The sequence below is a fragment of the Portunus trituberculatus genome, chromosome 28 (genome assembly GCF_017591435.1).
Source record: "Portunus trituberculatus isolate SZX2019 chromosome 28, ASM1759143v1, whole genome shotgun sequence".
Lineage (NCBI taxonomy): Eukaryota > Metazoa > Arthropoda > Malacostraca > Decapoda > Portunidae > Portunus > Portunus trituberculatus.
The window spans coordinates 196,403-212,998 of NC_059282.1; the positions used below are offsets into that span (position 1 = coordinate 196,403).

Sequence of the window (16,596 nt, forward strand, 5' to 3'; positions counted from 1 at the left end):
TGCATCACGCTATGTCCCACCAGGCTGTGGCATGCAGTACCAGCAGCTCCTGATTTATTCAAAAGCCTGTCAGCTTGCATGATACAGTGGAGCTTTCAAATTTGAAAAAAAAATTACCTGGATAAAACTTCGTTAAAGCGAGTTTGATGATCGTTAAACGAGCAGATGGTATTAAAATGAAACCTTCGTTATAGCGAAATTTCGTTGTGTGAACCTTCGTTAAACGGGGGTTGCCTGTATATATATATATATATATATATATATATATATATATATATATATATATATATATATATGTATATATGTATGTATATTATTTGTTTTTAACCCATGTGGTATGTTGGAGACCAGCCCAGAACGCATCTCCCCTATTTCCATTATTTCCTATGGGAAAATTACGTCCGCTTAACAAATTTCCGCTCTACGAACAGCTTTGACACCCCCTATCTTGTTCGTTAAGCGGAGTATTTCTGTATTGTGTTTCAGTACATATTGTTTCTCCACTCAGTGTCAGCAAAATAGATCCTTAATCTTTCAAAATCCACTCTTGCATAATTTAATCTCTCCTTTGTAGTCATCTCTGTAACTTATCCAATCCTCCTCCTGAATTTGCATCTCTAATGTCACATGATCACTTCTTCCCATTGGACTAAGGTATTGTATGATTGGTGGGGCTGTGGTTTCTTTGTGAATAATTGGTCAAGCAATGATGGTTCTTCTTCCCCCCTGTACCTTGTTGACTCCTCCACCCACTGATCCATTGCATTAACCATAGTCAACTGTAACACTTCCTCGCTCTACTGTCCAGCATTATGCATTACTTCCATCTCTTTCCAGTATGAATGTGTGTGTGTTTTATGGTATGGCCTATAGCACCTGTGGGTATATTTGAAGAGTATGCATGGGAAACGCTGTTCAGCATCCACCGATTAGTGGCACAGGCAATTTTATTTATAGTGGTACCCATATTAGGACCCATATCACCACCAAAGCATATCTTTGGTGTAACCACTTAGAACCTGGGTATCATGGTTACATGTAGGAAACCATTTGACAAATGGTAAAGTATCAAGTGTGTGTGTGTGTGTGTGTGTGCTTGCCTTAATTTTTTTTTTTGTTTAACTCTCTCTCTCTCTCTCTCTCTCTCTCTCTCTCTCTCTCTCTCTCTCTCTCTCTCTCTCTCTCTCTCTCTCTCTCTCTCTCTCTCTCTCTCTCTCTCTCTCTCTCTCTCTCTCTCTCTCTCTCTCTCTCTCTCTCTCTCTCTCTCTCTCTCTCTCTCTCTCTCTCTCTCTCTCTCTCTCTCTCTCTCTCTCTCTCTCTCTCTCTCTCTCTCTCTCTCTCTCTCTCTCTCACGCACGCACGCACACGCGCGCGCTTTGCACGCACGCACACCACGTAGTGTAGTGATTAGCACGCTCGACTCACAATTGAGAGGCCCGGGTTCGAGTCCCGGCGCAGCGAGGCAAATGGGCAAGCCTCTTAATGTGTGGCCCCTGTTCACCTAGCAGTAAATAGGTACGGGATGTAACTCGAGGAGTTGTGGCCTCGCTTTCCTGGTGTATGGAGTGTGCTGTGGTCTCAGTCCTACCCGAAGATAGGTCTATGAGCTCTGAGCTCGCTCCGTAATGGGGAAGACTGGCTGGGTGACCAGCAGGCGACTGAGGTGAGGTGAATTACACACACACACACACACACAGTTTGCCAGTCTTATCTGAGTTGCAGTGTTATATGTAGATACATTGTCCTCAGTTAATGATTTACAATTACCTGCTTACAGATGAGTGGTCATAAGAATCAGCAGCAGAAGGAAGGATATGGTGCAGAGGTTATAGTTACAGAGGAAAGAATGAAAAAGTGGAGTGATCGTTTCCCTTGCTCCATCTCTAAGTCAGTGTCTTGCACTGCTGAAATAGAGGTTAGTATATTTTGTTATAAGGATGATGTATGCATTGATCAGGTAGTGGGAACCAGGTGAGATGTGTAGCAAACTTGCCAGTGCTATGGTATTGAATGTATACATACTGATGCCCACTTTTGATAAAAACAACTCTTACTTTTCTGACAGCATATAGTTTTTTGGGAAGACCCCAGGTAGTGGGAACTACAAGAGATTTATAGAAAGTTTGACACTGATTTGGAGAGGCAGCACTTGTTATTTGAGATTCTAGTGTTACAACAATGAACACAATATCTCTTGTTGACTCAGTTTAGCAATTCATATGAAAAAAAAATTACTAAGTTTTTTACCTCCATTCTTATCTGCATTTGGACCCCACATGTTCAAACCTTCTTCCTTGATGTCACAACATAAACAAAGCTGCTAGCATCCGAACCAGACAAACGTGTTGTTCTTGTTTTGCTGGTAGCAGCTCCATCTGCTAGGCAGCAATATATACCTGATAACTTTAGCAGGTAGCATTACCACTTGCATATTGACACATGTGAACCCACTCTAAGTTGAAAGATATGGGTTGTGGGATATGTATGATATGTTTTTTAAGGCACTGAGAGAAGAGAGCAGAAAGAGACATCAACATTAGTGATGTGCAGGTAACAATAAAATACAATTTGAAACATTTTTATTATCCCATATAGATGTATATAGTAATAACAACATAATCATCATTATGTTAGGGAGCCCATCTAGAGCCAAGCTTTTTGGGCACAGCAGAAAGGGATAGTGTGTTGGCTTGGTGACACCTGGTGACTGCATCACGAAACGGAACCTGCCGTGCAACTTGATTTTCTTGACATCATAGTATTCTAAATAATCTGTGTAATTTGAAGAAAAGGATAATTTTTTTTACCTCATGTTATTTAGAAATCTTATAATCTAAAGACACATCAATTGAGAAATACCTGTATGTCTTTTTTTTTACTAATGTGAATATACTGCTGTCTTATAACATATTTTTTTTTTATGTATAGTCTGCTGAGAAGAATTAAGATCCTATAGATAACAAGTAAAACATGATAATACTGGCGATGGATCATGGGCAATGGGTCATGGATGCATAACAGTAGACTGCAGTGTTTCAGTGTGTTGACTTCAGAACTGAGCTGTCTTGGACACTTATGATAGCAATAATGACTCATTGGCAAAGAATATATTCTGTTATACACACCATGGACTCAATATGCCATATTATACTAAATAATTTGGCATTATCATTACTTTGTTTTTATTACTATAAAACATCCAAATGCTGCTTAACAGAATAACTTGCAGAGGAAGTATTTGTAGTATTGGCTGAAAATCAGCTAGTACTATTATTCCTTAAATGAGCTGATACTAGTGACACTGATGGTGATAAATTGGTACATCTTTAGTTTCTACCAATACAATATTGATCAATTTAAGCATCCTGAAAGTTTATATCATAAGTTAGCTTTAGTTTTTAAGAACTCTTCACTGAACATGACAGGAAATTGTTAGGTGAAAGTCAAGGCAATTTACTCAGGTAGAAATACTATTTAATGCATAAATTAGTTTAGAAGCCATCCAAAAACATTATTTCTGACTGGCCAGTATGAGTCTAAAAATGCTCCTAGTAATGAGATGTAAATATTCAAGATGGTTAAAAGGAGTGTGTCGGCCGAAACTGCAATTTTGCCAGTGTATTTCACAAAATGGATGAGACATACCTTTAGCTTGATATTGCTGTGTCAAAGTAAGACGTTTTGCACACAGAAGTAACTGTTTGCCACATATTTGAGACCTGCTTTTGTATAAAAGGTGTGACAAGGGCCAGATGATCTTGGAATTGCTGCTGGTTCAATCATGTTCATTGTGTATTCACCTAGTTGTATTCACGTAGTTGTAATTTTACAGGGCCTGGGTATCATACTCGTGTGGCCCCGTCTCCATATCTACACACATCCAACTTTCCTTTAAAACTATGCACACTCCTCGCTGACACCACCTCCTCACTCAAACCATTCCACACCTCCACACATCTTTGTGGGAAACTATATTTCTTCACATCCTTCAAGCATATTCCTTTGGCTATCTTTTTACTATGCGATCTCGTAGTTCTATTTAAGTTTGCCTCTCTCAACATCATTTGCTCATTATCCACTTCATCCAGTCCGTTCAACAGTTTATAAACCTGTATTAAATCTCCTCTTTCTCTTCTTTGTTCCAAGGTAAGCAAATTCATTTCTTTTAATCTTTCCTCATAGGTCATTTCTGCCAATTCCGGAACCATTTTTGTTGCCATTCTCTGCAATCTCTCCAACTTCCTTATATGCTTCTTTTATAAGGGGACCAAACCACTCCAGCATATTCCAATCTTGGTCTAATTACCATACTAATTAATTTCTTCATCATATCTTTATCCATATAATGGAAGGCTAATCCAATATTTTTATCAAATTATACGTTTCTCCAAACATCTTATCAATATGAGCCTCAAACTGCCCATGGTCTTGTATTATCACTCCCAAATCCTTTTCCTTTTCCACCTTTTTCAACACTACTTCTTCACCCATCTTATATGACCCTCTTGGCCGTCTTCCACTCTTCCCCATCTCCATCACATGACTTTTGCTCAGATTAAATTCCATTTGCCACCTCTTGCTCCACTCCCAAATCTTATCCAGGTCTGCCTGTAAAATTTCACAATCTTCTTCACTCTTCACACACCTACACAACTTCGCATCATCCGCAAACAAATTAATATAACTGTTTACTCCCTCTGGCATGTCATTAATATATACAAGGAAAAGTATTGGTGCCAACACTGAGCCTTGTTTGAATCCACTCTCCACCACCAACCAGTCCGACTTTGCATCCCTTATTACCGTTCTCATCTCCCTCCATCTCAAGTAGTTTTCCATCCACTTTAACACTTTTCCTTTCAGTCTTCCATAAATCTCTAATTTCCATAACAGTCTCATGTGAGGTACCTTGTCAAAAGCTTTCTTTAAATCCAAATATACACAGTCCATCCATCCATCTCTCTCTTGTATTTTGTCAACCACTCTTGAATAAAAGCTCAGTAGATTTGTTACACATGACCTCCCTTTCCTGAAGCCAAATTGATGATCCGATAATAACTTATGATCCTCCAGGAACCGTATCCAATATTTCTTTATCAACCTCTCACAAATCTTACCGACCACACTTGTTAGAGACACAGGTCTATAGTTAAGAGGTTCTTCCTTACTGCCTCCCTTATAAATGGGCACCACTTCAGCTCTCTTCCACTCTACTGGTACTTCCCCTGTTTCTAATGAACACCTTATAATATCATATAATGGATCAATCAATTCTTCTCTACACTCCTTCAATAATTTTCCTGAAACTTCATCTGGTCCCATCGCTTTATCATCTTTAAGTTCCTCCAACATTTTATATAACTCCTTTTTAGGTATCTTAATGTCATCCATGTGCACATTTCCTTGTACATTCTGCAGCTTTACAAACATTGTTTCTTCAGTAAATACTTGCTGAAATCTATTATTTAGCAATTCCGCTATATTCTTAGGGTCATCTACTATCCCTTGTTCTCCTTTTAATCTTTCAATGGACTCTCTCTTTTTAAGTTTACCATTTATGAACCTGTAAAACAATTTTGGATGTTCCTTACTCTTGTCTACAATATCTTTTTCAAATTTTCTTTCTTCCTCCCTCCTTGAGTGTTGCTTGGTGTTCCCTCAGCCCCCTTATCAATGAGAAGGACACATTCTCTTCTGCCCTCCTCTGAAGCCACAAATGATTCCAGAGATGCTTCTGTTTTCTTTTTTTACTTGAATTTTGCTAAGCAAATAGTGGTTAGAATCAGTGTTTGTGAGTTAAAAGTATTTTTGGTAGAGCGAGGAGACTAGGCTTGTAACCATCAAGTTGACCTTGAAAGAGGATTAGTTGACCTCACTTAGGCCCTCCCACCACCGCGGTTCCCCCACCCCGCCGTCACCTAGTATTTTTATTTGTTTGTGAGTTAACATATTGTAAATTAGTATGGCGGTAGCTACTGAGGTATATCAGAGTGTGATTGAGTGCGTGAAAGAGAGTGTTGAGGTGGGATTGGGAGAGTTTGTTGTGTGTGAGATGTGTGGGCACGACAGGAAGGTCGTTGACTTTTCTGAGTGTATGGTGTGTAGGCTCAAGAGCGAGAATTTAGTTCTTTCTCTTGAGCACCGAGAATGCGAGAGGAAATCAGAAAGCTAAGTGAGGGGAAAAGTGCGAACAAGTTCTCATCTTTGAATTGAAGGAGGAGGTTAAGAGGCTTGGGGAGGCAGTGGAAAAATTAGGCAGGAGATCAGTGTTAGGCCGAAGGTTGGACCTTCTGAGGCGACAGGGTGGCTTGGCCTCTGTCGGGAAGAGCAGAGTGGGGAAGAGGGAGCAGGCGAGCCAGACTGGGAAAGATAGTAGTCAGGATAGGCAGAGATGGCAGGTTGCAAGGGAAGGAAAGCGGAGATAGTTAGGAGGATAGGACTAAACCTGTTGAGTGTGAAAATAGGTTCGGTTTGTTGGAGGAGGGAGAGTGAGAGTGGAGTGAATGAAGTGGTTGTGGTGAGTGAAAGGAGAAAGAAGGGGGTAGAGGAGAGGAGGAGGATGGTTGTGCCTAGCACACCAGGTGTGTGTGGTGGGTGACTCTCAGGTTAGGTATTTAGATAGCACTTTCTGTGGGAAAGACAGGGATAGGAGGACGAACGTTTGTATGCCTGGTGCAGGTGTGAAGGCAGTGAGTGAGGAGGTGCAGAAGAGGGTTGGGGGATGGAGAGGAGGGTGTAGTAGTTTTGCACGTAGGTGGGAACGATGTCAGAGCAGGTGGGTCGGAGGAGTTAGTGGCAAGATTTCGGGAAATGTTAGGCAAGATAAGGGAGAGTGGTAGGAGGTGTGTAGTGTCAGGAATCTTGCCTCGTGTGTATGTTAGCAGGAATGGTTGTCTAGAGCCATTGGTGTGAATGATCGGGTAAAAGGGATGTGTAAGGATGTGGGTGTCAGCTTTGTGGATGTATGGGATAGGTTCTATGGGCGAAGGATTTGTATGCTAGGGATGGTGTGCATCTGAGTAGGAAGGGTGTGGATGTGCTGAGTGGATGTCTGGAGGGGAGTTGGGATGGAGTGTAGGGGTGAGGTAGCAAATGCATTCCAGAAGAAAGATGCTAGACATAAATTAGATAGGATAAACAGAGATAGTGAAAAGATTAGGAAAGATTTCCAGGTGCAAATAGGAGAGAATAAGATTAGGATTCCAAATAAGGAGACAGCATCTAGGAAGGTAGCAGGACTTAAATGTTTTTATGTAAATGCCAGGAGTCTTAGGAACAAGAAGGACGAGTTATCTAGTTATATAGTTGAGGAGGACTTAGATGTTGTATGTGTCACAGAGGCATGGGTAAATGAGGAAAAGTTTAGGAAAATAGGAAAGAATATGAAGTAGATGGATACATTATGTATTTACACCAGAGAATTGGTAGGATAGGTGGAGGAGTAGTTATTTATGTAAAAAATCCTTCATTTCCAGTCAGGTTAATGGTATTAAGGTAGATAACAGAGTAGAGTCCTTATGGCTGGATGTTAGAGTAAACAAAAGTAAGGTTATTAGAGTAGGAGCTTTTATAGGCCACCTAACCAGTCAGCAGATGTAGACAACCTTATGGTAGATGAGATAAATAGGGGTGTACTAGTCAGACAATTATCTTAGGGATTTTAATCTTAAGTCAGTAAACTGGGAGAGGATGGTAGGAGATGCTAGTGAAAATAAGTTTATGGAAAGTTTTCAGGATAACTATTTAGTGCAGATGGTAGATAAACCTACTAGGGGGAGGAAGGTTTTAGACATAGTACTAACAAATATTGAGCATTGTTTAAAGGAAGTTGAGGTAGGAGAGACTTTAGCAAACAGTGACCATCATATAATTAGATTTATCATTAATTCCAGTAGGGATAATATAGTGAATAAGACTAGAGTCCCAAACTATCAGAAAGGCAATTATGGTAGGTTACGTCAGTTATTAGGAGAGGTAAACTGGGAAGATAGTTTTGGAAATAAAACTGCACAGGAGATGTGGGATATTTTAAGGTTGTAGTAAAGGGTATAGTGATGCAGTGTATCCCTTACAAAGATATAAGGCAGAGAAACAGGAAGCCATTATGGTGGACTCATGAGATAGGTAGCCAGATCAGAGAGAAGAAGAGGGCATACAGAGAGTTGCAGAAAAGTGGGAAGATGTAGATTTGATTAGGTACAGACAGGTCAGGGATGATTTGAGTAAGGTTATAAAAAAGTAAAAGGCAGGCAGAGATAAAACTAGCTAGAGCTGGGAGTAAAGATCCCAAAAATTATATAGTTATTACAAGGTCAGTGATAAAAGAAATAAGGATAGGATTGGACCACTCAGAAAAGATGGTGTAGTAGTGGATCAAAATGAAGACATAGTAGAATTATTGAATGAACAATTTTCTTCAGTATTTACTAGGAAAGAATAGGAAATCCTGTTACAAACAGTGCGACGAGTAGTTTAAGAGCTTTAGAAAATATTGATATAAAACCGGGAATTATTAGGAAATTTATTCTTGAACTAGACGATAGGAAAGCTAGTGGTCCTGATGAGCTACATGCCAGAGTACTTAGGAGGGTGTAGACAGTATTTCTGAAGCACTTAAGTTAATCTTTGAAAGATCACTTAGGTTTGCTGAGATACCTCAGGACTGGAAGTTAGCTAATGTTACTCCAATATTTAAAAAAGGTAGGAAGGATGATGTGAATAATTATAGACCGATCAGTTTAACTAGTATAGTATGTAAGATACTAGAGAAAATCATTAAGGGTAGTATTTGGGAGCATTTAAATGAGAATAGATTAATTAGAGATACCCAACATGGCTTTAGATCAGGGAGGTCCTGTCTTACAAATTTGCTCGATATCTTAGAATATATTACCAAGGAGTTAGATGATGGAAATAGCATAGATGTTATATATCTAGATTTTAGCAAGGCATTTGATAAGGTACCGCATAGGAGGCTAGTGTACAAATTGAGACTACATGGGATAGGGGGTAGGTTAGTTGATTGGATTAGTGAATGGCTTTCTGATAGGAAACAGAGAGTAGTATTAAATGGGGCAATGTCTGAGTGGAAGGAAGTGGTTAGTGGGGTACCCCAAGGATCAGTGCTAGGACCTCTTCTTTTCTTGGTGTACATTAACGATTTAGATATAGGAATTAGTAGCAAAGTATCAAAGTTTGCAGATGATACTAAGATAGCATGTGCAGTACAGGGTGAAAAGGACAATTACAGAATACAACGAGACCTGGACAGGCTGATAGCATGGGCAGACAGGTGGCAGATGGAGTTTAATTCTGATAAGTGTCAGGTTATGCATTTAGGTAAAGACAACACAAACTTTAACTATGAGATGGAGGGATGTTGGCTAGAGGCAGTAGAGGAAGGAAAGGATTTAGGAGTAGTGATAGACAGGACTATGAAATTTTCAAAGCAATGTTTAGAAGCAAGAAATAGGGCAAATAGGATCCTGGGTTTTATAAATAGAAATGTTAGTTATAAAAGTAAGGAAGTGGTGCGTAGCTTATATAATTCCTATGTTAGGCCCCATTTAGAGTATTGCATACAGGCCTGGTCACCCCACTATAGGCAGGATATCAACATGTTAGAAGCAGTTCAGAGAAGAGCAACTAGGATGATACCAGCATTAAAGCGCCTGGAGTATAGAGATAGATTAAAGGAATTAAACATGTTTTCATTTGAGAGGAGATGTATAAGAGGGATATGATAGAGTTATTTAAAATGTTTTCAGATACAAACTACATAGATGTGAGATCTTTCTTTACCTTAGAGGAGGAAATAGGACTAGAAATCATGGCAGGAAGATTAGAAAGCAAGGCTGCAGGTTAGATATAAGAAAATATTTCTTTAGTCATAGAGTGGTAGACTTCTGGAATGCATTGCCAGAGACGGTTGTAAATAGCACTAGTTTGACAATGTTTAAAACAGATTAGATAAGCACTTAAATTTATTAGATTTATAATTATGTATAGCACTGCATGATAGTTTTATAAGAAATTTACTATAGTTAAATAAGACATGATCCCCATGTATGGGGACCACAAATTGTAGAGGATTTCGCTGCAGGACTTAGCCCTGTTAATGGGCCAAATATTTAGAATTAGTATATAATGTATTGTGTACTTGTAAGTGTATCTTTAAGTACTGATGACGAGGTCGCTGTGCGACAGATACAGGATAACCTAGATGGGCCCTGGTGGCCCTTTGTTATCCTATTATTTATGTTATATGTTATGTTAAGCCATTGCCAGACTAAGTGCCAAATCTTCATTCATTTTCATGGTTGTTGATGAAGGACTGTGAGGTTTGTTATTGTCAGATATGGTTCAGCTTCTGTGCCCATTAAAACACAATGCTGAATTTGCCTGTAAAATTTGGTTGGATTCATGTGACCAGAAATTAGCATTAAGTTGCAAAGGCAAAAGGTTGCTGCATTAAATTGCGTCAACTACTTACCCATGTGACATCTTTATACTTGCACCATAATCCTTTTATTACTCAATAGCATGTTCTACTACCTGAATTTGATATTAATATTATACGGTATGTATTAGTGTTTAGATAAGTTGTTTTGCCTGTTCATATGCAGTCGTCTGTAGCTCACTTATCAAAATCATACAAATTGAGAACATGATTGATTTTTAGGGTTGACTAGCATAAATTTCCCCTGCCTATATAAAAACACTAAAGTCCACTGTACTTATATAAAGGAAACACAAAACCCAATCTAATAGAGAATGTGATATGAAATTATTGACATTACTTGTGTGATATGCTAACAAGTACATAAAGTTTTGTAAATGACTTTTCTTTTTCTACTTCCTTGTGTAGTGTATAGACCTTTTTACTTTGAAAGATTTAATCAAAAGTAGATTATATTTTGTTAGTATAAAGTTTTCATCTGGTAACATTTATAAATAATGACTTTAAAGATGCAAGAGTAAGATATGTATAATAGATTACAAATGGTAAACTTGCATCCAGAATATAAATGGTATATGTAGTGAATTTATGAATTTCTAGTTTAAATGAATTAATGTTGGTCTATTCCTCCCAAGAATGATTTTGAGGCCTTGAAGAGAAAAGAAGCAAGAAATGTGGATGATCTGGCCACATGCTGCAACCCTCCCACTCATAGCTCCCTTGCTGACTTCCGATTTGTTGCAAGCAGTTCTGGGTCAGTTCAGCCTGATTTTTCAGCCAAGCAGAAAAGCAGAAATTTTGGTAAGTTAATAAAAATCACTCAATAGTTACATGCTATGTCAAGTTAGATATGTATGAAAATATAAAGTAGAAGCTTGACATCATTACTGTTAGTATTATTTTCATCTATTCATTTTTTATTACTATACAGTCGAAACTCAAATCTAGATCATAATTAAGACCGAAAATACTGATTGAGATTCAAAATATTGAGGTGTGAAATTTGCTAGTTGTGGGGAAAAATGCAGTTGGTACCGAAGCCTTGTGAACTAAGCTATATCAATTCTATTATTTTTCTAGTTTACACTTGAAGTTTCACACAATATAATTTATAGTTTATATAGTGAAGGACTCCAGGAGTTATAAAACTATTTTAGTTTTCTGTGATGGATTTTTTTTTCCCTAACTATAGTCACACTTCTCACTTAAAAATTTTCACACCTTGTTGTGGTTCTTGACTCTCATTCTTGCTCTTATCCACCAACAGGGCCTTTCATTGGCCAAATAAACCATCTGACCACATCCTGGATTTGCATAGCTGACAAGTAGCTAGTGCATAGGGTGCATTCCATGTGATATTTTATACTTACATCCTCGCCTTCCTCTCCCCCATCCTTTGCTTGGAACAATCAGTTAAGAGACACTGTAGGTATTACTCATAGAAGAAATGAAGTTTTAATAAAGCAAGAGAAGGAGAGAGGCCACAGACCACTGTGAGAAGGGTATATGCCTATCAACTGTGAGCTCCATGAATGATGTCATAATCCTGCTATAGTGCACTGCAGAGCACTCTAACCTTTTGGAAGCTTCCAGAGCACATTTTGAAATGCAAGCTATTGCTAGGTGAAAAAACAATGAAAAAAATCACATGACCATGTTGCTTGTTTGTTATAATGTAAACAGATGAAAAACAACAATGATTAAGATTAATTTAATTTGATTGAGATGCAGTAGTATCTTGTGACACGTGTCTCACTTTATGAGCAGTTTAGGTTATGAGTACAAAATACTCTGAAAATTTGCCTCGGTGTTCAAGTATTTGCTTGGGTTACGGGCAGTGCTGTGGTTTACCCACATGGTTCCACACACACACACACACACACACACACGGGACATCGTCGATGGCGGATGTGGTCGCTGAGCTCCAGAGCAATCATCTCTAATTCTACAGTTACCATTGCCTAAGAGTAACCAAGGTGGGAAAGGAGCTGGTAATGTTTGTCCCGTCTCCATATAGTCATGTTAACTGTTGATTAGCAAAATAATGTCCAGGGAAGGTGAATATAAACTGTAGCCTGCGTTTGAGCCATCAGCTGGTTTGTTTACATCTCCGCAACATGGCGGCCGTGAACTCGAAAGATGAATCAGACTTCACAGGATTTCAAGGAATAATGGAGAAGAGCGCTTATGTGAAGAAAATTCTGGAGTTGGAAGGTAAAATTGAAAAACTGTTTGAAAAGTATGGGGGCCTGGAAACGAGTTATGACAATGTAATGAAAGAGTGTGCCGATATGAAGAAGGAAAATGAAGTACTGAAAGAGGAAGTCAGGAAGTGGAAAGAAAGGAGGTAAATTACAAAGTTGCAAGTCTGGAAAAGGAAATCAAAGAGTCTTTGGGCCTTGCTGAAATTATAGATCAACAGATCATAGAAGAGAAGATTGCTGAGAAAGTTGTGAAGGTTATTAAGTCAAATGAGACATTGGTGAGGGAAACTGTAGACAAAAAGAGATGTGTGGTGATATTTGGTGTGGAGGAGGATAAGACACCGAGTAAAATGGAGAGAGAAAAAAACATAAAAAAGGTGATAAATAATATCATTAATGTGGTGCAGGAGGAGGGAAAAGACCTAGTACAAGAAATAGAGGACTTCCATAGAATTGGAAAGTTCACAGGAGAAGGTATGAGGCCAATAAGAATCAAACTTAAGTCACAAAAGGATGTAGATGAATTGGTGGAGAAGTCATGGAGGCTAGCCCAGCAGGAAACAACAAGGAAGATTTGGTTGAGAAGAGATCTCGGTGAAAAGGAAAGAGAAATGTTAAATGAGTTGAGAAAGGAGGCTTTGAAAAAATGAAGAGAGGACAGAAGAGGAGAAGAAAGAGTTTTTCTGGAGAATCTTGGATATGAGACTGAGGAAGTGGTTCATAACCCAGAAAAGTACAGCAAGAAAGGACTAAAGAAACTTACGTATGAGCGGAATGTAATGTATTCCAACATAAATGGAGTGATATCGGGATTTTAGAACTCAACGATTACTTGAGGGACAAGAACCCAGATATTGTGGGTCTTACTGAAACAAAACTGAGAGAGGAGAAGACCTGATGATGGTTGGAGAAGGAAATATAATGTTTGGAAAAGAAATAGAGTAGGTAAGATGGGAGGAGGAGTGATGTTGCTGGTTAAAAAGATATAAAGGTGGATCAAGTGAAAGAAGGTATGGGAAAGGCAGAAGTGCTAAAGATCAGAGCAGAAACTAATGAAGGAAAAAGAGGCACTACATAGTGGTGTACGTACCACCTAAGACAAATGCATGGTCAGTACAGGAATATGAAGAAATGATAAGTGATACAGGAACATGTCTGGAAGAAATGTTGGGTGGCTGTGAACGAACTATAATGATGGGAGATTTTAATTGTAAAGAGGTGTGTTGGGAGGACTGGTCAATGGAAGGATCAGAGACAACATGGGAAATACACTATTGACACTGGCAATGGAAAATGTGTTAACTCAGTGGGTCAAAGAAGATACTAGGTTTGGAGGAGAGGGAGCATCGTCAAGACTGGACTTGGTCTTTAGTACAGAGCCAATGGTCATTGAGGAGATGAGGGTGGAGTGCCCTTTAGCAAAGAGTGATCATGCAGTTTTGGAGTTCAAGGTGATAGATGAAGAGAAATCTAGAAGAAATGAAGAATATAAAGTGGGAAGATGGAATTATGCCAAGACAGATTTTGGAAACCTAAAGAAATTCTTTCAAGAGACAAATTGGATGAAATTCAAGAGTGCTAAGGAGCAAATGAAAAGTGGAAGGAATTTATAAAAATATACAAAGAAGGTGAGAAAAATTTGTACCAATAAGACAACATAGAGAAGTTGGAAAGCAGGACTGGTTTAACGATAGATGTGAAAAGGCTAGAACAAGAAAAGAGGATGCATGGAAGAGGTGGAGAAGGAAAAGACGGATTAAGCAGTGGGAAAGTTACAAAAGAGCAAGAAATGAATATGTGTTGATTAGAAGAGAAGAAAGAAAGAAACAAGAAAAGGATATAATTGATAAATGTAAAGACCAACCAAGGCTTTTTACAGACATGTGAACAACAACATCAAAAATAGAGAAAGTATTGAAAGTTTAGAAGTAAATGGAGTATGCAGTGAAGATCCCAGGAAATGGCAGAGGCTATGAATGGATGCTTTCGGAAGGTATTCACAAAGGAGACTGCTTTTGACAAACCACTGGTAATGGAACAGAAAGGGATTATGAAGGAGTTTCAAGTAACTGTGGAGGAGATCAAGAATATGATGGGGAGTTTAGAAGTGAGAAAAGCTGTGGGACCTGATGGGGTATCAGGATGGATTTTAAGAGAATGCAGGAGCAACTGGCAGAAAAAGTTTGTGAAGTAATTGATGCCTCATTAAGGGAAGGTGTAGTGCCCCAAGACTGGAAAAGAGCTAACATTGTCCCAATCTATAAATCAGGTAACAAGAGAGACCCATTGAACTATAGACCAGTGTCACTTACAAGTGTGGTAGCTAAGATGTGTGAGAGGGTGGTGAAGAATAGATGGACAGACTTCTTGGAGAAAAATGACATACTTTGTGAGTGTCAATTTGGTTTTAGAAAAGGCGTTCATGCACGACAAACCTGATATGTTACTATTCGAGGGTGATAGATGTAATACAGGAAAGAGATGGTTGGGCTGATGGAATATATCTGGATTTAAAAAGGCCTTTGATAAGGTACCACACGGAGACTGATCTGGAAACTTGAAATGGTAGGAGGAGTGCATGGCAGTTTACTAAAATGGATGGAAGACTTTTGGTAGGAAGAGAAATGAGAACAATAATTAAGGACAGACCATCAGAATGGGGCTTGGTGGAGAGTGGAGTTCCACAGGGATCAGTGTTGGCACCAGTAATGTTTCGGTCTACATAAATGACATGGTGGATGGGGTGTCCAGTTATGTGAGCCTATTTGCAGACGATGCAAAATTGTTAAGAAAAGTGAGATGTGACAAAGATTGCGAACTACTCCAGGAAGACTTGGACAGAATATGGAAATGGAGCTGTACATGGCAAATGGAGTTCAACACGACAAAATGCAAGAAAATAGAGTTTGGCAAGAGTGAAAGAAGAATCAGGAGTATGTACAAGATAGGAAATGAAGACATAAAACCAGTCATGAAGAAAAAGACCTTGGGGTGACAATTACCAATGACCTATCGCCAGAGAGACATATAAACAAAATAATTGGAGAAGTATTGAACTTATTGAGGAACATAAGAGTGGCGTTCGTATATTTAGATGAAGAAATGATGAAGAAAATAATTACTGCAATGATAAGACCGAGGCTTGAATATGCAACAATACAGTGGGCTCGAACTTAAAGAAACACATAAGGAAACTAGAGAAAGTACAGAGGGCTGCAACAAAAATGGTGCCTGACTTAAGAGATTTGACTTATGAAGACAGACTGAAAAGAATGCAACTTCCGACCCTGGAAAACAGAAGAGAAAGGGAGACCTGATAGCAATATACAGAGTGATGATTGGCATGGAAAAATGGATAGGGAAGATCTGTGTATGTGGAATGAAAGAATGTCGAGAGGGCATGGGAAAAACTAAAATGGCCACTTATAGGAGAGATGTGAAAAATATAGCTTCCCTCATAGAAGGGTGGAAGCATGGAATAGTTTAGACGTGGAAGTGGTCAACGCAAGGAATATTCATGATTTTAAGAAAAGCTGGACATTAATAGATATGGAGACGGGATAACACGAGCATAGCTCTTTTCCCGTATGTTACAATTAGGTAAATACAATTAGGTAAATACACACACACACACACACACACACACACACACACACACACACACATGGAAAAAGCTAATAAAGGACATCTGTCTAAATGACGTGAGAAAATACACTTTCCCGCATTGTAGCATTGATAAGTGGAATAAACTGAGCAGTCATGTCGTTGATGCGGTGTGTGTCAATCAGATGAAAGAGAGATATGACAGGAATGGACAAGGAGACTGGACACAGATAGCTTAGCTCGGGCCCTGTAATACACAAATAGGTAAATACAAATAGGTAAATACACACACACACACACACACAGACCGGTATCACTAACTAGTGTAAT

At 38.8% G+C, this 16,596-nt stretch overlaps 1 protein-coding gene across 2 annotated transcripts in view; it reads left to right on the forward strand.

Moving 5' to 3' along the window:
• LOC123510036 overlaps window positions 1-16,596 on the forward strand; it is a 276,684-nt gene that overhangs the window by 191,259 nt on the left and 68,829 nt on the right. For both annotated transcript variants that reach the window (XM_045264773.1, XM_045264772.1), the window contains exons 4-5: window positions 1,778-1,915; window positions 11,095-11,260. In XM_045264773.1, coding sequence (XP_045120708.1) covers window positions 1,778-1,915; window positions 11,095-11,260 — 304 coding nt within the window. The remainder of the gene's footprint in view (window positions 1-1,777; window positions 1,916-11,094; window positions 11,261-16,596) is intronic.